The sequence below is a fragment of the Serinus canaria genome, chromosome 2 (genome assembly GCF_022539315.1).
Source record: "Serinus canaria isolate serCan28SL12 chromosome 2, serCan2020, whole genome shotgun sequence".
Classification (NCBI taxonomy): domain Eukaryota; kingdom Metazoa; phylum Chordata; class Aves; order Passeriformes; family Fringillidae; genus Serinus; species Serinus canaria.
This window is the reverse complement of record NC_066315.1, coordinates 52,152,799-52,175,899: the sequence shown is the minus strand read 5'-3', so window position 1 is coordinate 52,175,899 and position 23,101 is coordinate 52,152,799. Positions and strand designations below refer to the sequence as shown.

Genomic DNA, 23,101 nt, shown 5'->3' with positions numbered 1-23,101 from the left:
TGCAGTGTACGGTCTCTTGCTGAGAATATGTCTGCTGCCAAATTGCAACAGGCACTGCACTACCAGTACACAACAAATTTCAAAGAGTTTTAGGATGTCAGTTAAAACCAAACTCAGCCTGGTCCTGAGAAAAACAGGATTGCAAGGTGGAAAAGTCATTTGGCAAAACTTGGGTTTAGGATCTTCACGAAAAATAGAGTCCTGCGACTAACTGGGTATATACATGCTCATTATGTGTTTCTTAAAGTGTCTCGCTGTCCCTGAAGAAAAAGAAAGGAGAGTGGGGGAAAATACCAAAAAAGAAAAAAAAAAAAAAAAAAAAAAAAAGAAACGTTGTTCTTTGTAACAACTGGAACCACCAAACTGAGATTGCAGAAGAGCTACTGCAACCTGTTTCACTTATTATATGCGTAGTAAAAATGGGAAACAAAGCAACCTATCTGGTCATATGTTTCCCATTAACTTCTGATTTTTTTCTCATTCGACCAAAGCTGTTGTGTGAATACAGCACACACACCAGTTGGGATCAATGCTGCTATAAGGACTCCCTGGTATCACTGTAAATTGAAAGCTTGAAATCTTTCTTTGATCCAGATCAGCCATATTCCGAGACAGATTAAAGTTACCAACAGGACATAAAAATATAATTATAAGTACGATTCAGGCCAAAAAAAAAAAAAAAATCTGAGGGATGGGGATTTTCTGGTAATCAGTGGGTGTTATGAATGAGTAAAGACTGCATGATCATGCCATTTGTCATAAACGGTACCACATAAAGCCAGTTATTATATGTGTTTAAGAAAGGAGAAGGATTTTGGATTTACTTTTGACCTTCTGTGTATTACTTCTGTACTGCCTAATTGGCATAGTTATTTCTGATTTTCATTAATGTAAATTGAAATGAAAATTGCCTTTTATTTTATTCCACAAGTGTTAATACCACACTTGCAAAAAATGTGAACTGTCATTCATTGTAATTTATTTTTAGATGTCTAAACAGTTTTTAATAGTGTGATGCAATCTGCACGTCAAGGAGCCAGGAGAATTGGACAGGAGCAATATGATTCATTTTTTAAAGAGCTTTAAAGGGGATCCCTAATTTAAACAGAAGGACATATTTATTCAGAGATTGAATTTAAAAAAAAATCATCCAAAGCCAAAGGATGCTTACTCAAATGCATTTTCCTGAATTTGAAAAAAATCCAAATTTGCAGAAAAATTATCTGGTATATCCTTAAGTATGTAAGAAGAAGAAAACAATTTGCAAAGTAGTAATTAAGTATCTGGCAAATACTGTATTTGAACCAGAACAGTGTTATCTACATCTAATAATATCTATATCTAGCTATGCAATACAACAAGTTGGAGTGTATCTTCCTGACTCATAATGTTTGCTTTGTCTGATTTTAAGTTCTAGTCTTTAAATGGATACAGAAATCACCACAAGTTGATCCACGATATTTTGTCATGCTAGAGAATTAGGAGTTTCCATTAGATAATTAATTACAAGAAGTATGTCTCATACAGGAAAAACAGTCAATTGCTGATGTAACAGGATTAACCAATCCAGCACAGTGATCCGGCCCACTTTTGACAGACGTTGTATGTGATGTGTACACACGAGAAGTACAGTATAAAGCTTCGCATTATAAGTACCACAAAGAGGAACTTCAGCAGTTCTTAAAGCACAATACAGCAGTCTCCTTCTGAGAGTCAGGACTAGAGAGGTAAAACTTTCAATCAGCTTTTTTCCTTTCAAACTGAAACTTTTAATTCCTGTGCATGCTGTTGCATACTGTTAGGGTTACATTGAATGAATGCATATACAGAACTTTGCAGCTCAGGTAATTTGTAGAAAGAGTCTGAGCCACCATTTCTGTATGTATTCAAACACATTTCTGTATATCTTTTTTGTACATATATGTATATACATGTAAGTACAAAGAAACCATGTATCAGTGGTATTGGAAGCTCTCTTTTAGAAAACAGTGGTTTTTAGAAAGTTATGCTTTAACATTAAATCTGTCATCATCATGGCATGCAAGTAAAATATGCTATACCTGTATGTAATAGAGATTGTATGTGATAACTGTACCTGTAGTATATGGCAAGCAACATATACCCCACAGCAAGAAGCCAGACATACTTATCTGCATTTTATTTTGATTTATGCCGCTCTCTTACTTTTCATCAGACACTGTTAGGATAGGTGCTATATTAGAACTATATATAACTCCTTTAATTATGTCATCTGTTAGTACATCTAATCATGAATGCATATTTTCATCTGAAATTATTTTTTCATCCAATTAAACTTTTAGTTCTATTTCAAGCTGACTTTCAGACTTCGTATAATTACAACAGACTTTGGGCTGTTCACAAGATCCAAGAAAATTCGATGTGTTATAGTGAGGTTTGTGTTACAAAGATGTGTTTATAAGAATGGCTGCAGGGTTTATAATGCTTACAGACCTGTAAGTGTAACAGTATATAACAGTATAGTAACTGAGGTCAGTAAAACACAGATGAGGGGGTACTGTGGATGCCTTATAACAGTAAAAGACTTATAAAAGATCTTAATTGAAAAGGACTAGCAATATATAACATTTGTAAGACTTTGGCTGATTGTTCAATTACTTCTGTATGTTTCATTTACTCTACCTATAATTCCTTGCCTGTCTCTTAACCCATATGCCTGTAGTCATCTCATGGAAATTAGAGACCTTACAATGTCTATATTTATAAATTACTCCTTTCCACTGTGAAATACAATGGTTGACAGTAATATACTGCAAGTGGAATATTTGCTGAGTAGGAGGTAAGCCCATCTAAGAAGACAAAGGTGTGGTAGATAGAGAATGAAAGAAAAGAAAAGAAAGAGGGTAAACACTAAAAAAGAAGCTGCTGCTCTAAGAAAATTGGTACAAGATAATGCCTGAAAGGGAAGAATCTCAAAATTTATATACTTATAGCTGTCATTTTTCCATAACCAAATTCAAATGTAAACGAGTTTGCAAACTTCAACTTTGCTGGGTAAGGAACAGAATGGAGAGGATGCAGAATGTAAAGACAACCTGAAGCCATGGCAGTGGCACAGGGAATGCCTTCTCACTGCAGAGCAAAGCCCTCCCTGGCATAAACTGACAAGGGGCTACCAACACTGGTTGAAACTTCTTCTAGTACTTCAGATTTCTTTTTATTTCCAATGTCCTATTCTAATATTATGATTGCTCTCTGTGATTTAAATGAAGTAATAAGTGCCTTCTAATAACAATGGGCCAAATGTAGAAGATCTTACTCAGCCTTCACTCAGACAGAATTATTATTGGCATCGATGAGGGCTTTGCCTGAGTCAGAAGCAAGTATAATTTGGCCAGATGTAACACTTCACATTCAAAGCATTTTTTAGGCATTGCTTGATTAACCCCAAACCTAAATATATCTACCCAAGAACTTCCAGGAACAGACTAGCATAGAAGTAGGGCTATTATATGGCACTACCATGTCATGTCACATGTATGTACCAACTCCTGCTTAGGCTTTCAGTGCCTGACTGCATATTGCAGCTGGGGAGTGTATAATGTATTATAGAGCCCTCCAAACAACAGTGCTATTTTGTGCCTGACAGACCTTTTGCAAGTGTTGATAACCCCCAGCATTTGGAAGTGAGTAGAAAAGATTTTTTTTGCTTCTACTCCAGGCAGAATAATGTTCTGTTCAAAATATTCAGAGCCCCTGCCCTCATTCCCATCTCATTCACAAGCTATTTAACATCTCCTGCTATCCCTAACAATACCACGCAGGACCAAGAGCAAGGTGCTCGTTAAAGATTTCGCTCTTTTCATTCATTCATGTTTCCTCTGTTTAGTTAAGCCGGTGATACCGTTGAAGGAATAAAACAAACAAAACAAAACAAAAAGAAAGGAAAAAAAAAGGGGGGGAATGACAGCTGGGGGGGGGGGAGGGGTCAAACAGAGAGGGAAAAAAAAGGGAAAAAAAGGCAGTAAATTTACAGGAATGAGACGATCTTTTAGAAAGGGGGGAGGGAAGGAACCACGAGTAGTGATATTTGAAGAGAGGTGTGTGTTAGGGGAGCAATGAGCATAAGGAAGCCAGCCTGCCTGTTCCTCCCCCTTCCTAATCATAGCCTTTACTCACAGACAAAACTCCCTCCCTCTCTCATTCACTCACTCACTTTAGGCCAATCCGTCCTCTCTCTCTCTCTCCCTCTCTCTGTGTCTCTCTCCTACTCTGAGACAGAGTCAGAACTCTTCTCCCTGACAGCCACAAACATCTACAGCACTTATTGCATTCAGAGAGGGAACCTGCAAACAAAACTTCACAGAAAACTTTTGGTTCTTGTTCCAGAGAATTTGCTGAAGAGAAGGAAAAACAAACAAACAAACAAACAAACTAAACCAGCCCCCAAAAAAACTGTTCGTGAAGGGGGAGGAAAAGCAGGGCCTTTTAAAAAGGGAATCACAACAACTTTTGCTGCCAGGATGCCTTTGCTTTGGAAGAGAGGATTTCTGTTGGTGCTTTGCTGGATTATAGTGAGGAGTTCCCCAACCCCAGGATCCGAGGGGCACAGTTCAGTCACTGACTGTCCATCATGTGCCCTTGCCACGCTCTCAAAGGATGTGCCCAGCTCACAGCCTGAGATGGTGGAAGCAGTAAAGAAGCACATACTGAACATGTTGCACTTGAGGGACAGACCTAATATCACCCAGCCAGTGCCCAAGGCAGCACTTTTAAATGCCATCAAAAAACTCCACGTGGGAAAGGTGGGAGAGGATGGTTATGTGGAAATAGAGGATGATGTTGGAAGAAGAGCCGAAATGAATGAAGTTGTGGAGCAAACCTCAGAAATCATCACTTTTGCAGAATCAGGTGAGTGCTTGAAAAAAAAAACCAAACTGTAAATATCCTTTGTGCCCAGACTGAAAAATATTCTTTCTGCCAAAACTGTAATTAACTTATTTTCTTCTCCTCAGCAATGATGTTTTCTGCAAGGTTGTAGGATGAGACTTGGGGGAAGGGAGAAGGAGGGATGGGATGGGGGGGTAGGACTCTGAAGGAATTTGATTTTTCTGACTTAGTCTTGGCTACAGATTACACTTGCTAAGCACAGTCAGTCACACAGGGAGGAAGCTCTCTAACCAATCTTGAACATAAAGTCAGGCTGCAGCAGGGTCCTCCAAACTCTGCCTGTAAATACAGAGTAGTTTGCAGTAAACGGCTGGATCGCAGAGTTGATGGTAAAAGAAAAAAGACTGTAGCCTTTTGGGGAGTTTATGAAGACAGAAAGTGAACTGCAAACTACTTCAGAAACAGCCCTTTCATGTAAAAATTATAGTGGAAGTTATAAAATCAGATGAAGCAGCTTTAAGTTTTAGAAGCGAGATGGCTTTTTTCGGGGTTTTTGCCCTCTTTTTTTGTCTTTTTTTTTTTTTTTTTTTTTAATTTAACACAGCATCTTTGGCAATCAAGTGTTGCAGGGACTGTCAGATGACTTCAATAGAACTGGACAAGTTGCTGAAGCTGATCCAATTTGTAATGCAGACTTCTGCATACTGGAAAAAAGATTCTGCTCCTAAAACACTCCTGCCAAAAATGCAACCTTGGTAGGGTGTATTTTGAACTCTTTCACAGTTCTTTTTCCCCTAACTCTAATGCAGTAAGAGCTCAGAATATATGTATTTAGTAAGTAAAGTCTAAAGTCTCACATAAACTGCCCATAGGAAACAGCTCTAAAGTTGTACTTTGCTGTCTTGTTCCTACATGAATAGGACCAGAACCCATTTTAATTCAACGTATGTGTATCTGCACATAAATCTGTTAGTGTATGTGGGTATGCTAATGCATGCATCAATAGCAGTTACTTGCAGTAAGTCTATCATCTAACTAACAGCAACTTTTTATGATGCTGTCTAGCCAAAGCATTTTTCCTGTTGCCAAGACGGTTTTAAAAGAATGTCATTGTTTTGTTTGGTACAGCATATGGTAGGCAAAGTATGCAAAGGAACTCCAAGCATTTTTGTTTAAAAGTTTGCTGCAGCAGTATAAACAATTAAGACAACACTCAGAGTTTCCAGTCCTGAAAACCTGTTGACTCAGATGTTCTGATTGCAGGGAAGCCATGCACAAGAAGTGTGCATGCTTTTAAGTGCAGACATTCCTGCTGGCTGTCTGATTTCCAACTGTACAAGGAGCCCTTGCCTTTGGAGTCCTTGTCAATATACATATTATCTGTTCTTTCAGCATGAGAGCTCAGGCTTTTCAGTTTTTCCATCCCCTCCACTTCAGAAAGCAGAGAGTAGTTGTCAGTGCCAGAGGTCATTAGAAGCAGGGGTAGCTCAACATTAGTTTAGAAATGAATTTATAAAAGGAAACCTCTAAGCTGTCTAGGAGTCGGATTCCCCACCTGGTTTTCAGCAGCTTGCTCTGAGCACAGTGGAACACATATGGCATGAACAGTGGTTTCTCTTCACTGTGTGCGTCGCAATCATTTGTAAACACATTATTGTCTCTCCTGAGCTCTGACACAAAGGAATTTGGAATTTGATATATGCCTACTCTGTACAATACCCTCCAACGGCGGCTCCTGAAGCCATTGGCTCTTGCAGTCACGTGAGCAGCAGAAATCATGCCATTGCCCACACACTGGCCAATCATCCTGCCACCGATCCCCTGCCACCAGCCACCAACTCTGTCACTCAGCTTGATTTACATAGCGTTGTCCTACTGCTGCTGACAAATTACTTGAAGAGGACTTAACGCTAAGGAGCTGCAGGACAGGGGCATCCACTGTGTTCTCATGCCTTCTCCTCCCTGCCACAGTTCTATTCCTTTGTACTAAGATGATCCTGGAAGCCCAGGCAGGAGGGCTGCTCTGTCCATTTTTTCCATACCTGCTGCCTTTCCATACCTCTTTCATTTGGGACAAGGGAGGGACTATTAGCAACCTAAAACCTGAGCTCAGGTTTGGGCTTATAAAGGAAATGATAAATCCACTCTGTGGAGTAACTTCAGATTACTGAAGCATATTCTTCATCTACAGCCATTCATCTGGTGACTTGCTAACATCAGAGGATCCACCATATTTTACAGGTGCCAGGGCTGCAACAACTTAAGTAAACCCTTCTTGAGATCCTGTCCTCTTGTGCATTGGCAGTTATTCCTATCAAATATTAAACCAGTATTTTTTTACTGTAAAGGAAAGTGAGGCAAAAAACAAAGGCGTGTGACATGTCATATAGGAAATATGAGTTAAAAAGACAGGAATAGAATATAGCCACAGGGACAGTCTCCACTTTTCATTCTGTGGGAACTAGGAATACCATGAAGAAGTTTAAACACCAAGCAGAACAAACATGTTCCGCTCACAGCCAGGTTAATGTGTTTCCTGCTTTTAACATCAAACTCACTGTGCCTCAATAGAGGGCAATAAGAAATCAATGGAAATGAATGAAAATATCTCATATTGTATCAAAAAAAGTCTACAAAAAGCAAAATAAGACTTAAGGCTTCTTGTTTCTTTGGGTATGGTTTGACATAAGCAAGCCTTTCCCCATGTCTTTCAGATGCCAAATTTACTACTTGCCTTTATTAAAAAGTAGTATTTCCATCTTTCATCAGCCATGTATTCTCAAACATACAAAGAAGTGGAGTGAATGAACAAGCAGCACCCTGTGCATGCAGCTCTGTCTTGAGACTGCTATTTTCTAAAATAGACCAAAATTCAAAAAAGCACAGACTTCAGACAATTAGAGGGGAAATAAATGCAGTCTGAAGAGCAGGTGTAGTTATGTCCAGGAAATCAGCAAAATAGTTGGCAGGTAGTTTTCACAGCTAACAAATCTAGACAGATCTCTGCAAAAGTAATGACTGTAAGTATTGGGCAAAAGTTACAAATGCACCCTACTGTCCTTTGGCACTCTTACAAGTAAAACATGAACATTACTTTCTACTTGCATATCAAACTAAGATTACTAATGTTGATTAGTTCTGCTGTAAGGGAAGCTGTGCCAAAGTTCTGTGTGTTACTTCAAAGTCTTAAAAATAGTTTTTTTGAGGACAAGTGAATCCAACAGCTTCAACAACAGAGATACTCAATACTTATAAATATGATTGGCTACTAACTTGTTCATTATTTTAAGTAGACAGCTTATTAGGCAGTTCTGGGATTCTGCCAACTGAATTTGATCCTGGCAACTAAACTACCAATGAGATGGGTTGCTAACATCAGCCCCTGAGAAGGTGACAGGAATTATCAGGTGGAAATAGAGAAAGCTAAAGATTTATCTTCAGGAGAAATTCCAGGGGGTGGAAAAAAAAAAAAAGAGAATTCTGCCAGCTATTTAGACCACTTTCACTGTTTTGTACCACTTCTCACAGAATTCCAGGTGAGCTGACTTGATCATGTGATGCCTACCTTCATGTGCAGAGGGATACATGTATGTATACATATTCATGTCTTTTCCCAGAAGATACCTACCCTATACAACCAAGCTGACAGTTCAGGAAAAAAAAAACAAAAACCCAGAGGATGTGTCGCTTATGTATTTTGACTGATTTCGACAATTTTGTTTTGAAAAGAATTGTATTTTAAGGGTACAAGTACTCATGCTGAATAAAGAACGGCCACGAGAGGGCACACTCCAAAGGCTTTTTGCTCCGCACGAGGCAACCTTCCCGTACACTTATTTTACCTAATTGGATTCTGAATCCCAGAGATCTTTATGCTTATCTGTAGCTGCTCTGAGTGGGGATCCTTTCTTCTAGTTTATTTAAAAGGCAAAGATTCACTGGAGTGAAAAGCTGCAAGGAAAATAATGCAGGAAGGAAATAGGTAGAGGAGTAAATGCTAGAAGTACTGGAAATCTAGACAGATCAGAAATTATAAATATTATTTTTTTACAAGTCACTGAGAAATGTGACCATGAATCATCCTATGAGATGATTTTCTCACATCATTTTTTTAATACAGTCTCCTCAGCTTTTAGAAAACAAGCCTATTTTCCCTTGTTTTTTCTTCCCTACCACTTCCCCTCCCCCCTGGCATACCAAATCAAAGATTTCAAGTTTAGCAAATGAAAGCAAACTGTTTCCAGAAGAGGAAAGCCATTCTGTATTGATCTGTTTCTCCGTATCAAAAATGTGAGAATTAAGAGTGGTTGGTTGGTTTAAAGAACACCTTGAGAAAGCACAGATGAATCTAGGAAGGTGGGAACCAGTTTAGAAAAACATACCTGAGAGAAAGAAAGTACTGTGTGTGTCCATCTCTGTGTAGCCAGGCCCACAGTTTTGTGTGCTAGCAGGCAATATCTGAATATGTATTTGCCGGTATGTGTGTATAAGTACACATATGTCCTTACATGCAGGTATACCAGGGCAGACATGCTCCTATACCTCTGCCTGCACCCATACCATTCCTGCAGACAAGGATGTGCATTCATGTGTTTTCCTCTGTGCAGGATATATCTGCCTTGCATACATGTAAGTGATTCATGTTGAGGAATTCTTATATCTGTATCTATAGGCATAGATATGCCTATGAGAAGGCAATCTCATTTAATGCAATAGAGCTCTTCAACATTGATATAGGATTGAGGCTTAGTTTACTGGAAGCAACTGGAAGTTCTGTTATTCATTTCAGTGGGCCTGGGATTTGGGCCTCAGTGCTCAGAAATTAAATATTTTAATGAAAACAAACAGGCAGCCTCTGATCCACTTCATTTTAGAATTTACAGCAAATTATTACAAGTTGGTCTCAATTATTACAAAAATTGCTCTCTCAAAAAAAAAAAAAAAAAAAAAAAAAAAAAAAAAAAAAAAAGATGAAGCTTTGGGATTGTTTTTACCTTGGAATATTTTACTGGTGCAAGTGATCCTAAACTTTGCTTGAGCTATTTTAGACGTAAATGAAGAAATCAAATACAAGAAAAAAAACCAACTTCAACCAAACAAACACCTTTTTTGTTTCTAAATATTTGAAGCCATGTGGGGGAAGGGCTTTCAATTTGGAAAGAACTCAAAGCTGTGGATGTAAAGTGCTTCCTAACAAAATAGCAGAGGAGAGTCAAGGTTCACTAGAACTGAATTATTTCACATTCTGAATGACCTTGTCAGTGCCTCTTTGGGTTAACTTTTCAAGAAAAGGTGTTTAAATAAAGTTGCTGCTGCTTTTTTTCCCCACACAAGCACTCAGGGAATAGTTCTTTTTTCCTGATTTTCTTTTTTGGTTTATTTTTCTCTTACAACAAAATCTCCCTTTTCTGGCAGCTAATGGCAAGTGAGCATGAAGATACTATATTAATTGTGCCATAATTTCTCTTCCCACTGTAAGAGGCAACAGTAAGGGAGCAGGAATAAAAGTATGTGACCTGTATGACTGGTCACATATGCTGAATAATGAATAATCAGAATAAATTGTTTATCAGTGATCCATAGGCTGAAATGCCTTCACAGAAATGGCCACTGTCTAACTGTGGCAATAGGAGATTTGTAATCATCAGTCTGCCTAGGGGATAATTACCAGACGATAACACTAAATTCTCTGAATAAATTCTATGCTGCAAAGAATTCATCTAACTCCAGTGGTCACTCATTAGTAAACATTTTGAGCAATTATCTCTCAATAACCATGCTCTTCTCTTCACTCTCTTTAGAGGAACCTTTCTAGTAACCTATTTTTTTTCTGTCTCCTGGGGAACGGAAATGAGAAGTGAAGGGAAGGATGCTTTTGAATGTAATTACAGATTGGCACGCAGTACAAATTCCCCCAAATCTAAACATAGGCGGTAGTAAAGTTAGCAACTAAAAAAGGAAAAAAAAGCTTGCTTTGTATGGAAAAACAGTTCACTTACAGTACAATGTAAAAACGTTTCAAAATTAAGCACCGGTGAGGCGTAGATATTTAAAGCGACAGCACCTTCTTACACACTGAGCATTTTTCAAAGGAAAATAAATCCAGTGTATTAGGAGAAATTAAGAATAAGCCACATTATAATGTCACAAAAAATAATTGCTTTCAATATGAAAGAAAAAGCCTTAATAATTTAACAGCATATAAGTAAGATAAATTAAATATTTTCACATTTTACTCAAAAGAAGATACTCTCAGTTGCATAGCTTTGACCCTACCTAGAATATGTATATAGATTGAAGTAGCAGGGCTTGATCTTGAATCCTGCTGCAAATTGCAAGTAATGGAACTTCAACTGCATAGTTAAAGCCAGCCATACTGAAGGAAGGATCCTTAGCCTCAGAGGAAGAGCCCACTGGACCTGCAGATCCCTGCTGGAGTGCAGCATCAGCTACCTCATGCAGGGCTGCCCCACCAGTCCCCCTGTGCCTGGGCCCTCAAGGGCCCTGCAAATCTCCTCATGGGCTACTGTGCCATGCCCAACACCCATGTGCTGCTTGAGAGCAGGTTCTGACTGCAGAGTCCTGTGCGAGCCCTGGCCAGCCCTTCCAGAGGTGGAGAGGAGGGTACCTGTGTAGGCTCCCCTCTGCTTGCATGTTCAGGTTTCTCTCCTAAAAAGGTGCATGAGCACTGGTGAAGAGAAACACAGATATGAGAAAACTCCCATATATATACTGCTACACTTTCTTTCCATTCAGTAAGTCCTTCCCTTAAACCTTTTACCATATATGCACTACTTAGAGCTTGTATTTTTAACCACTTCTCACATCATTTGCTGGTGTCACTTGCCCTGCTAGACTGCTGCTTTGGCATCACAGCCCTCCTTCTGGAAGGGACTTTGCTCAGCAGTAAAGCAGAGAGGTGGCCTCTCCAATATTTTGGTAAAGAGAAATGAGGAAAAGCAATCAAAATGAGCCCAAAGTAATCCCTTGTCTCCTTTTTCAGCTGCCTTCTGCTATGATAACAATCCAGGCTGTTGACATTGTTGTTTATATGAGCATGGAAGTGATGAAGGCATTATCACTGTTGGGCTGTGGGTCTTTCCTCAGCAGTCAGGCAGGAGGAGCAGGATGATTACAAATGGAAAAAGACCCTTGCAAATCAGCCATGGCAAATGTAACGGCAGGACAAAAGGGTAAACAAAATGTAATTATGGAAGTGATACCATTCCCAAATTTCAGAGTCTCTCTTTTACCTTCAGTTTGATGAACAGTATGTATTTCTGAAGCTTTAATCCTGACCGTTAATTCAGACCTAAAAAGAAAGACTGCTAAATCCCTAAGAAATATCTGGAGAAATTTAAAGATAGATTTTTATTTTTATTTTTGTTTTTTTGTCTCAGAACACTTGAAGAATTTATTTTATTGTACCCACTGAACCCTTTGGAAACAAAGATCCTGTTATAAAGTGAATGTGTAACCATAATAAGTCAGATCCTAGGGTCTCAATTTGATTTTAGAACAGGCCAAACTCTGATTTCAAAATGAGCTTGTCTGAGAACAGTGACCTCTTAAAAACTGCAGGATTCATACCATTTGTGCTGTGTGATCGTAACAAACTAGTTGTGAATGTGGAGAGAATTCAGAAAAGCTTCGTTTTTTTCCTAATGTGAAAGCATGCTTTTTATCCTCAACCTTGCACCATTCCCAGTCTCCTTCTATAAAGACCTATGAAAGGGAAAGTGTTTTTTTAATTGCTATAAAACCTTTTATTAGCTATGCAGGTTTCAGGATTTTGTTTCATTCAGAAATATTAGGCTCAGATAAGCTTCCTGCATCTTTTTTCTTTAGACTCTTAATCCACCATTTGTTTCTGAAAATGTAGCTTAAGACATCCAGAGAGGCTGTTATTGCAGCTAACAACCTACAAGGAGGCTGTTATCCCTGTATAAGAACATGTCTTAAACTACCTTGGTCAAGCTCACTTCCCTTAAGTAAAGAAAAAGCAAGTACTCATGTACTTTCACCGTACTGTTCAAATATTTTTAGTAATGAGGAAGAATTCTACTTTAACACATGGAGGAGCATTTGAAGAGCTATTTAAGAGGGTTCTTGAGGTCCTGTTTCTTTCATGTAATATTTGTCAAAAAGACTGCTTGCATCATTACACTTCTGGCCAGTGCAAAAGGTAATGTGAATATTTGCTGTTGCAGATACGTCACTTCATAACTATTTTCAACTCCCACTAGGATGGAAATAGCAGAATGTGAAACACCATGCACTAGCACTTAACAGCGCTAGGTTATTCTGTAATTCAGGGCTGCCTGGATTTTTAGATTAGATGTGTCACACAGCTTCTTCCACTGTTTTGCCAGGTCTGCACACCCTACCCGCTTTCTCCAGAGCAGATGACCAGACCAGGTGTTTTGTTCATTTCCAGTACAGATGAGCTTCTCATGCCCTCAGCACAGTGGATCTGCTCATGCACAGGATCTCTGTTAGTGCCAGAACTGCTGTCCATGCCCAGCTTGGTTTCTCAAGAATGCAAAATAAGTATGGCAATTCCTAGCAATTCATGCTTACTCCGCACAGAAGTCTGTGAGCTCTGGGGAAAGAGAGCAGCTGGGAGGAGGCTGCTGGTGCCAGAAGACCTTCTGCAGCTTGATCTAAACCACCTTTTTTTTCCACCAAGGTTTGCTTGGGTAGAGGCAGCAAGCAGAATGGGTTGGATGGAGAGTCTTAGTTGGCAGCAACTCAACCCTTGGCACATCACCTGCCTTCAGGTTCCCTTTAAGTCCAGGTCCCCCTCAGAAAGGATTTATCAGGACTGGAAAGGGATAACCTAAAGTTAGAAGTTTGCTTTAGAAGGGTGAGTCAGGGGGAATAAAGCCAGAGGCTGGCTGGTTCTCACAGCCCTTAGAAATATCCATTCTCTGAGAGAACACTCCATAACACCCTGTGTAAAAGGCAACCAGCCTTTTGGACTTCCTTTGGACTGGAGGGATGTCACTGTACAACTCCTCATGCTCTGAAACTGAGTCAGGAGTGAGACTGGTGTCTATCACTTGACCTCTGCTCAAACACAGCTGGCAGGTTTGACACAATTTGATTACCAGAATGGAAAAAACCCAGGCATTAGCCTTTCAGTCATTATTGAGTGAATCAATTAAAAAATAATAGAAAGAGAGTACTTTCATCATGCCTCACAGTACTGGTCAGCTTGCTCTGATTTTTTATGAGCTACTTGTTTAAAAGAAGAAATTAATGTAACTTACTCTGAAGACTGGCATCAGCCGTCTGTGAGAAGCAGTTAACACAAACCATGTATTTCCATATCTCAGTGACAGTTAAAGTCTACAATTTCACACTCTCACTTTAGGGGAAAACAAAAACAAAACACTATGCCCTTTGGACACTGTAATTCAGATATGTCTCTCTCTTTGACCTGGGAATGCCACGAGGGAAAGCTGAATGTGTCAGTGCTAGTACTTCAAAGAGAAGAATAGCAACAGGTAGCTTAAGGGGCCGCATGGCCTGGCTACAAACCAGAAATCAGCAGCTCTTGAATTTGCAAGTGAACACAAGGTAGATGTCTCGTGATTTTGCTCCAGTCCTGTCTCACCTGAGAATGGGAGAATAGGGAAATGGTCAGGGAGTCTATAGTGGTGAATTCAGTTGCAGTGGGAAGCAAGGAGAAGACCCTTGCTACAAAGAGGGCAACTTTTCCTGTATGTGTCCTGCTACTTCTGTTTTAATTACCACTTTCTGAGCTTAGGCTGCAAAGTTACAGTTTACTGACAAGAAGAATTGCTACACAGAAAATTTGCTGCACAGAAAATTAAACAACTATGGGTAGCTCAAGAATAATATTAATGACAAATCGATAATTATGAATACTGTTTTTTCTCACTAAGGCCAGATATCTGTACATTGCAAATCTGTGACCCCAGTCCATCCTGGCCTCCATGCTGAGAAGGAACAAAAGACGTCACTAGGGCTTTTTTCTTTGTCAAGAAAATAGAAAAGTACCTCTCTTAAAAAAATAATATCACCACCAGCCCCCAGCTAATTCATTCTCTCTTAACTTCATGCTCTAGTGATCAAATCATTAAACAGCCCTCATTATTCATTCCAACTTCTGCCAGGGATATGAGCTCTGTATCCGAGAAACACCTCCTCACCATCACAATCATCATAATGACATCTCAGCAAGTTGATACAATTATGCCAGAGAACCATCCCCATAATTATACAGTTCTTTAGCTCATTTCTCAGTATTCACCATTACTATAATCACAGCAAGTACAGTGCGTTAAATTAGGAACAGGATCTACAGCTAACAGGATGAAAAGTCTGCCTGCTGCAATTCTTCAATTCTTTATAACTCTGAAAACTTCTTAAAGTGGAGCTTCATATTTTAGCATGTGTTTGTTTTTGAAACAATAGATATTTACAACTCATTTTAAGATGCAAATGAAAGATGTATTTTTATGGAGGGAGAAAGTGTAAACCTCTTCCCCACATAATTTTCAAAGTTTTGCTAAAGAACTGGTAGCAGTGGACCTTATTTTCTAACCAGATATTAGGTGTAGATTTTTTTTGCACATGGTACACATGGACTTCCATCGAAAAGCATTTTTGCCTTTCAGCTCACAGTGATCACAAAGACAGATTAAGCACACCTTGGCAGCCACTGATGCTTATTTGCCATGAGATCCCTTACATTATTTAAATTAATCCTATACATTGTTACAATGAAAAATGCTCAGGTTAAAATATGCTGGAAATCAGACAAATGTATACTTTTCTAAAAAGAGAATTTTCACAAAATACAAACTGAGGAGGGAGTGAAGGAAGGGTAGAACAGAAGATCCATAAAAATTTAAAGAACCAAATAGAAAACCTAGGGCACTTCATGCCTGTGGAAAAAGTAACAGAAGTCTCTTTAACAAAATGCAAGCAGACATACTAACAAGTTCTTCCTGTCTATTTCCATTTACCAAATCAGGCACAGCCAAGAAAATGTTGCACTTTGAGATTTCCAAGGAAGGCAGTGAATTATCGGTGGTGGAGCATGCTGAAGTGTGGCTCTTCCTGAAGGTCTCCAAGGCCAACCGGAGCAGGACAAAAGTCACCATCCGCCTGTTTCAACAGCAGCGGAAGCCAAAAGGCAATTCTGAAGGAGCAGAAGATACAGAGGATGGGGGGCTGAAAGGTGAAAAGAGTGAGACTTTGATTTCAGAAAAGGCAGTGGACACTCGTAAGAGCACTTGGCACATCTTCCCTGTCTCCAGCAGTGTCCAGAGACTTCTGGACCAAGGCAAGAGCTCTTTGGATGTGCGGATTGCCTGTGACCTGTGTCAAGAGACTGGAGCCAACCTGGTGCTACTGGGTAAGAAGAAGAAAAAGGAAGATGATGGGGAAGGGAAAGAAAAGGAAGCTGGAGAATTCACAGGAGAAGAGGAGAAGGAGCAATCACATCGGCCGTTCTTGATGATGCTTGCCCGGCACTCAGAGGATCGCCAGCACAGGCGGCGGAGACGAGGCCTGGAGTGTGACGGCAAAGTCAACATCTGCTGCAAGAAGCAGTTCTTTGTCAGCTTCAAGGACATAGGATGGAGTGACTGGATCATTGCTCCTACAGGTTATCATGCCAACTACTGTGAAGGAGAGTGTCCCAGCCATATAGCAGGCACATCTGGCTCATCTTTATCTTTCCACTCCACTGTCATCAACCACTACCGCATGCGGGGCCATAGCCCCTTTGCCAACCTCAAATCATGCTGTGTGCCCACCAAGCTCCGGCCTATGTCCATGCTCTACTATGACGATGGCCAGAACATCATTAAGAAAGACATACAGAATATGATTGTGGAGGAGTGTGGCTGTTCGTAGACGCTAGTGTACACAAGACCCTTCTTGTTAAGTAGAAAATGTATCAAAAGCCCAAGAAGAGTAAAGACCAAACATGGTATAATCTTTTTTGAGTGAAATAATCTTTAGAAATATAAGAAAAACAGAAGAGAGCAAGAAAAGGGAGAGAGAGAAAAAGAAGAAAAAAAAAAGACTTATGGAGGATCAGAAAAGACTTCAGCTACAAAAAAGGAAGAAAATGTCATGAAGCTGGGCTTGAATAAGATAGGTCAAAATGGTGGTATGGGTTGGGGATTTCCCCTTCCTTTTAGTATGCTCCTTATCTTGTTACATAGTATACTAAACATTAGTTACTGCTAGGGGAAGGAAGTTCTGTTCCCTCCCTTAGTTACCCATCAGGTCAAGCCATGGTAGCAGCTCATCTAACCTGCAGAAATTTGGACTAAGTCCAAAAGGTCAATGAAAAGCCATGTGTATGATCACTCCAGTCACTGGCGCTTTCCCCCCACATTTACAAAGCAACTGAGTAGGTGTGTAGTGTTTGTGTTTGTATATATATGGCTATGTATTTATATACATGTCTCTATACATACAGACACAATACACATACTTAACATTGATCAAGGGTCAATAGTGTGCAGGTGTGTACACCTTCATCTTCTGCACTACATTTACAAAAAAAAAAAGAAAAAAGGAAAAAAAGAAAAAGGAAGAAAAAAAAGCGCAACAAAAAATTAATGAAAGAATAAAAGTAACATTCTGTAAAGGTGCTTACAATGTTAGAACTATGCAACCTAGATGGTTTGAAACTGTTTACCTGCGAGAGAATGAAAAAAAAAAACAGAGAGACTTTTTTTAAAATGGAAGTAACTTGTTTTAAAAAAAATCTTTGGTGAGAGATACTTGAAAGGAACATGTTTGTCCAGTTGCTGGAGTCAAACATTTCTATATTTTGTAAAAAAAATTTTTAATCGTTTACTATTTGCACTACAATGGTGTCTGACCTGTCTAATCCTTATTTAACAAATATTTGCAAGGGAGGGTGGTTGGGTGTGGGAGGGGTTGAGAGCTGCACTTATTGTGAGCTATACAAGAACTGCTACAGCACACAAAATAGCTATTTTTATTATTATAATAATTATTATTATTTTGTACCTTAAAATGAATAGACACATACACCAAAGACATTTGTGCAAGCCTCTATAAAGTCTGTTTGTGGTTGGTACCATTCACCTGTAATGAGTTAGGGTTTGAATTAAGAGTCAGTGGGTTGATTACATTCAGGCTAGAATATCTGTTAACCAGTCAAATTCAAATAGTGCCCTCAACAAAAAATCGCCATTTGAAGTTAGCCCAGAAAATCCCTGGGATATGGATCCAAAGTGCTTGGATCTGAGGTCCATCTGAGCATAATCATACTGTTTTGTATGTACAACACTAAACTCAGCCCTGATGCACAGCAAATGTGCATTGTAGGGAAACAACTTTGTCCAAGGGATATACATATATATGTATATATTTCCATATGTATATATGTATGTATACACAAGGTATAAGCACTTCTGGCTTCATTTTACTGTTCTTAAAACAATGAATGTTTGTGTGCAAAGCACAGTATGTTAGAAGATTTTTTGTTTCTTACTGCCAAGTGGGAGGCTATATGTTCAAAATGGTATTTGTGCCAGAGAAACCTAAAGTGCTGGTATTTGTGCAAGAGATGCTGGTATACACTTAAAAAGTGTTGATGTAAAATTGCAAGCAGCCTTGGGCCCTGTCAACCATTGCTCCTGCAAATATACAGAAAATGGCAATTGTGGTTGGATTTCTGTTTGAAATACAGTCTTAGCTGAAATACTGGCTTTCTCAACGACCACCCTCTAGCATGACAACTCTTAATGGGTTCATGTGTTACCTGTAAGACCTAATTTTCAGTGTCAACACCTAACCTGAAGGGTCCAATCCATAGGGCATAGGTAGATAGTCATTGTTTTTTAAAAAATTCTTTGCTGTCATATTTAAAAGAATGTTAAATTTACATTTGTCTTTGGGTAGGGGGAGATGATAAGAGGGAATGGGAGAAACCTTTAGGCCCTGTTTACACTGAGTTTGATAACCCTGAGCCTGAAGATTCAGACTCTCATAGGTTTGCTGAACCAACCCCAGTTAGCTGCCTTCTGATGGGACAGGCTTCTAAATGCCTCTCCTGGAAAGAAGTACTAACACGGCTCCCAGTCTTGTTAAGAGCACAGTCTGTTAAAAAAAGAAAAAAAAAAAGAAAAAAAGAAAAAAGATAGCACAATAAAACCCAGTCATACTGGCTAGGGATAGTGTGTTAGCACCTTCATGGCAAGAACCATGTTTAAACAGTGTAATCAGGGCCTTCATTTTTTGTCAGCCAAAACTGTTTGTGTGTGCATGCGTGCGTGAGTGTTCTCTGCGTGTGCAAATGTATGTGCGCATGGGCGCATGTCCGTATTTGTATGTATCTATAGAGATAAAAATGAAAAGGGAAAAAAAAAGAAAAAAAAAAGAAAGAAACAAAAATAGCCCTTTCCTCTGTTGAATAGGTATCAACATACATGCGTATAGCTAAGTTTTCTATCTAATTTATTCCACAATATTTAGATTGCATAGTACAGCTAATGGGTTATACATTTATGTACTTTTTATACAACACAGTTTTTTTACAGACTTGTTTGCAATTTGCAAAAAAAAAAAAAGTTGAAAAATATAATTGGTTAAACACTAAATTTGTCACTAAAGTGTTCTGTAAAATATCAAGGCTTTCTGATTTAAATTATATGCAGAAGTTTGTCGGGATTTTTGTGTTTTCTTCCTGGGGAAAGGGAGGGATACCAAATGCTAGTAGGAAAATTATCAGGAACAAAAAAGATGCACAACTAATTTATCTTTATAACTTTAACAAAGTTCTTGGCCCTGCTTATTTGAAGCATGTGGCAGAATTTCTGTCATTTTTCTAGAAGCAGAGCCAGCCTTTGGAGCAGCAGGAACAGGGACACAGTCTGTGAGAGTTGTTGAGGATACCATTTAGATCACTGGTCTTTGTACTTGGCCTTAAAATTGGGTGCCCCAGAACTCTTATTTATATCATCAGATGTCACAGAATGGTTACTTGTGTCAGCAGGCCCTTTGATGTCAACCGGCCTCCTTACAAGATCAGTAAAACTACTTACATGAGTAAAGTTGTGCCAGGGTGAATCACAGGTTCCTTCTGCTGTGGGCATTGTCAAGGGAGAGAAAGGATTCTGAGTGAATGGCACCACAGCCAACACTGTTTAATCCAATTATTTGAATGAGGCTGTTTGCATCACGGTGGGTCTCTGAACAAAGTGGTAAGGGAAACAGGTCAAATGGCTCACACTGATAAAATTTGTTCCCAACAGCGATTAGTTAGAGAGCATTGGAGACCTGAAATCCCTGAATCTTCCCTTAGATGACAATGGCAAAACTCCCATTGGCTGCTAGCAAAGCAGGTTTAGAAAAACTCATGGTTTTTCTGGCTAAAGGAGAGAGATCCTTCAAAAAATAATTCTCATCCTGAATTTGATAGCAGATTTAATGTGATGAATAGCAACTGGCCTGAAAAACATGAAACTAGCCTGAGACAACTTCCAAGTGAGGAAAGAAAATAGGACTTTAGATGTTGTGAGCATGTTTCATGATAGCTACACCAAAAACAGAAGAAAGTTTTCAAATCAAGAAGTAACTGTTCCAAGCCCTACCTTTTAGCTTGTATTTGTGTGTGCCTACTGGTCACAAATTTTAAAGATTTCTCCCTCCAATCTCTAGAATCAGTCATGGGGTTTTGATTTGTGGTCAGAGTTATTTAAAGTAGGGGGAAATGAGAAACTGTATGATAAAGTAAAATAAGAAATCTGGATGTTAATTAAGACTGAATGATTCCAGCAAAATAGCCCATCCCTGATAATTTGATTTAATTAAATCTGCATGTACTTAAAATAGCATTAGAAATTGTTACCATATTTAAGCAGTTGTTCTAGGCAACTGTTAAGGCATGCAGCCTTAAAAATTACTTCTCCTTTCAGGTATGACTGTACCAAAAAAAAAGAGAAAGGCTCTTAACTACTAACACATTCCTTTCCATATAACCTACTTACTGTCTGTGTTGAAAATACATTTTCAGTATATATTTAATCACAGAAATGTATTTGTTTAGTACCTCCATAATCTTATTGCTTGAGAGCTGACCACATTTGGTTGTCTTTTCACATCTCCATGTCAGATGCTCACTGGTTACAAAGCCTAAGAAACTGGCATAAGATGGCTAAGATGTTTCTTTGGGAGGGCTGAATGTATTTGTATCCTTTAGTATAAGCAAAAGGAAATGCTTACAGATGCTTGTAATTATTATGCACTCATATGGTCTAGTGCCCAAAACTTTAAAATTGAATGAAATGGGAGTTTTGTCATTGGCTTCAATAGAAACACTCTCCTACCAAATCACTGCAGAGTAGGGTAGCTTTATATATACCCTTTGGATTTTTGTATTTAGTTGAGAATTAAGCCGTCAAGCCGTTCATTTAACAGTGACACCACAAGACCATGTAGAGGCTAGCAGCAATATCTCTTAGGTAGAGAACTTCAGGCATCTGTAAAGTTTATGTGCAAAATTAAAAATTAATGGACCATAGTTACTCATGTGGAATTGTGCCTTACTCTGTAAGCAATGCCATTGATTTTCAGAGGGTCTCCTTTCCTAGAAAGTTACCAGTCAGCATCAATAAATTGAGAAAAATCTATTTCTGAAGTATAGGTAGATACAATGGAAATTATTAAGTTCTTTAAGTTAAACCTCATGTCAATAGTGTACACCAGTATAAGAACCAGATGCTAATCCCTTTCCTTACACTGAAAAAAGCTTTACTCCCCCATATGCTGTCATTGCATTACATGTGGAGTAAAACGTTTTCAGCATGAGTAAATAAAATCATAATTTGATCTTCTGTGAATAACTAGAAGCAAGGTTTTCATGGGCCGAAACAAGCAGCACTTCTGGGTTTTTTAGCTATTTATTTTTTGAGATATAATGAATCTGTTAATTCTCAATGGGTTTCTTTGTATTTAAATACTTTCAAAAACAATACATTGACAATGGGTTGAAGATATATATATACACACATATATATAATCTATATGTATGTATATATATATATAACTTCATAATAATATGTATATATAAAATATAATACAATTTAATATGGCATAACATAAAATATTATGTCATATTACATTGAATTATATTGTGTATATATATATATTATATGTCTACAGTCTATATATATACACACACAACTATATATATGTATATACATATATATAAATTATGAAAGCCAAGATATTATGAAGCCTATTTTGTTTTTATCATTTTGTGTTTTGTTGTTGATATTATTATTATTGTTATTATTATTATTTTGCATAATACATGCAGTGCTTTAACCAATGTCTGTTTGGCTAATGTAATTAAAGTTGTTAATTTATATGAGTACATTTCAACTATGTCAATGGTTTCTTAATATTTATTGTGTAGAAGGACTGGTATTTTTTTTATTTACATTATGTTTAAAGAGGTAACAGTTTGATATGTTCTCATTTGTTTATATTAGAAGTTATTTATTTTCACGGCATTCCGTCTGGTATTTTGATATTTGGAAGGCATGCTACCTATACTTTGTACAGTTAGTGGGCAGTATTCAACAGCTCCCAGTAGATTTTTAGGCCCTATATTAAGTAAAAAACTTATTTGGGCTTTTTAGTTTAGATTTTTCTTATTGGTTTGCCAGGACCACTCAGTGCACTTATTGCCAGACACTCTGCCTGTGTGACCAATTTTTTCCTACTGTATTTACCCAGGACAGAGGACCAAAACCACCTCTGGTGTAAGTCCAGTGACTTCAGTGAAGTTATACCAGAGATGTATTTGGCTCACAGAAAATGCTTGTGCAAATCAATGCAAAGAAAAGGCAGAAAGAAAGAGTCTTTGCATTTGGAACAGGATTTCAACATGTTAAAAATGTTTGGATCAGCTGTTACTTTATTTTACTTTGTTCTTTTTGTTATTTTGCTCTTTCTTATACAACAGCAGCAACAACACAAGTGAAATAAATAAAGGGAGTTTCACCAAGCCTTGTGTAATTGTTCCTTAATATGCATTCCTTTCTGGGAAATTAACGGGAACTTGGGAAATAATGCCTGTTTGGACTGAACAGTATTATATCTTTCTCTTCAACGTCAATATGTTAAATGGACATTTGAATCTATGGCCTAACAAGTAATGGAATTTTAGGTTGTTTCACTTCTCCTTGTGAAACACATGGAGAAC

The 23,101-nt window shown here is 38.4% G+C and overlaps 1 protein-coding gene across 2 annotated transcripts; it reads left to right on the top strand.

Annotated features, from left to right (window-relative positions):
• The first annotated feature begins 1,589 nt into the window (after nt 1-1,589).
• INHBA (inhibin subunit beta A) lies at nt 1,590-21,516 on the top strand. Of its 2 annotated transcripts, XM_050971490.1 has the most exons (3): nt 1,590-1,727; nt 4,369-4,890; nt 15,875-21,516. In XM_050971490.1, exons 2-3 carry the CDS (start codon nt 4,503-4,505, stop codon nt 16,759-16,761), a joined length of 1,275 nt encoding a protein of 424 aa, XP_050827447.1. In that variant the 5' UTR covers nt 1,590-1,727; nt 4,369-4,502; the 3' UTR covers nt 16,762-21,516. The 2 variants fall into 2 exon arrangements, with proteins under 2 accessions (XP_050827447.1, XP_018773716.3); XM_018918171.3 differs by lacking the exon at nt 1,590-1,727 and having other exon boundaries at nt 4,187-4,890.
• Nucleotides 21,517-23,101: the final 1,585 nt, after the last annotated feature.

Coding starts and splice junctions, on each gene's coding strand:
- INHBA (XM_050971490.1), top strand. CDS start 4,503: ATGCCTTTGCTTTGGAAGAGAGGATTTCTGTTGGTGCTTTGCTGGATT. Junction 4,891..15,874: donor CATCACTTTTGCAGAATCAG/GTGAGTGCTTGA, acceptor TTACCAAATCAG/GCACAGCCAAGAAAATGTTG.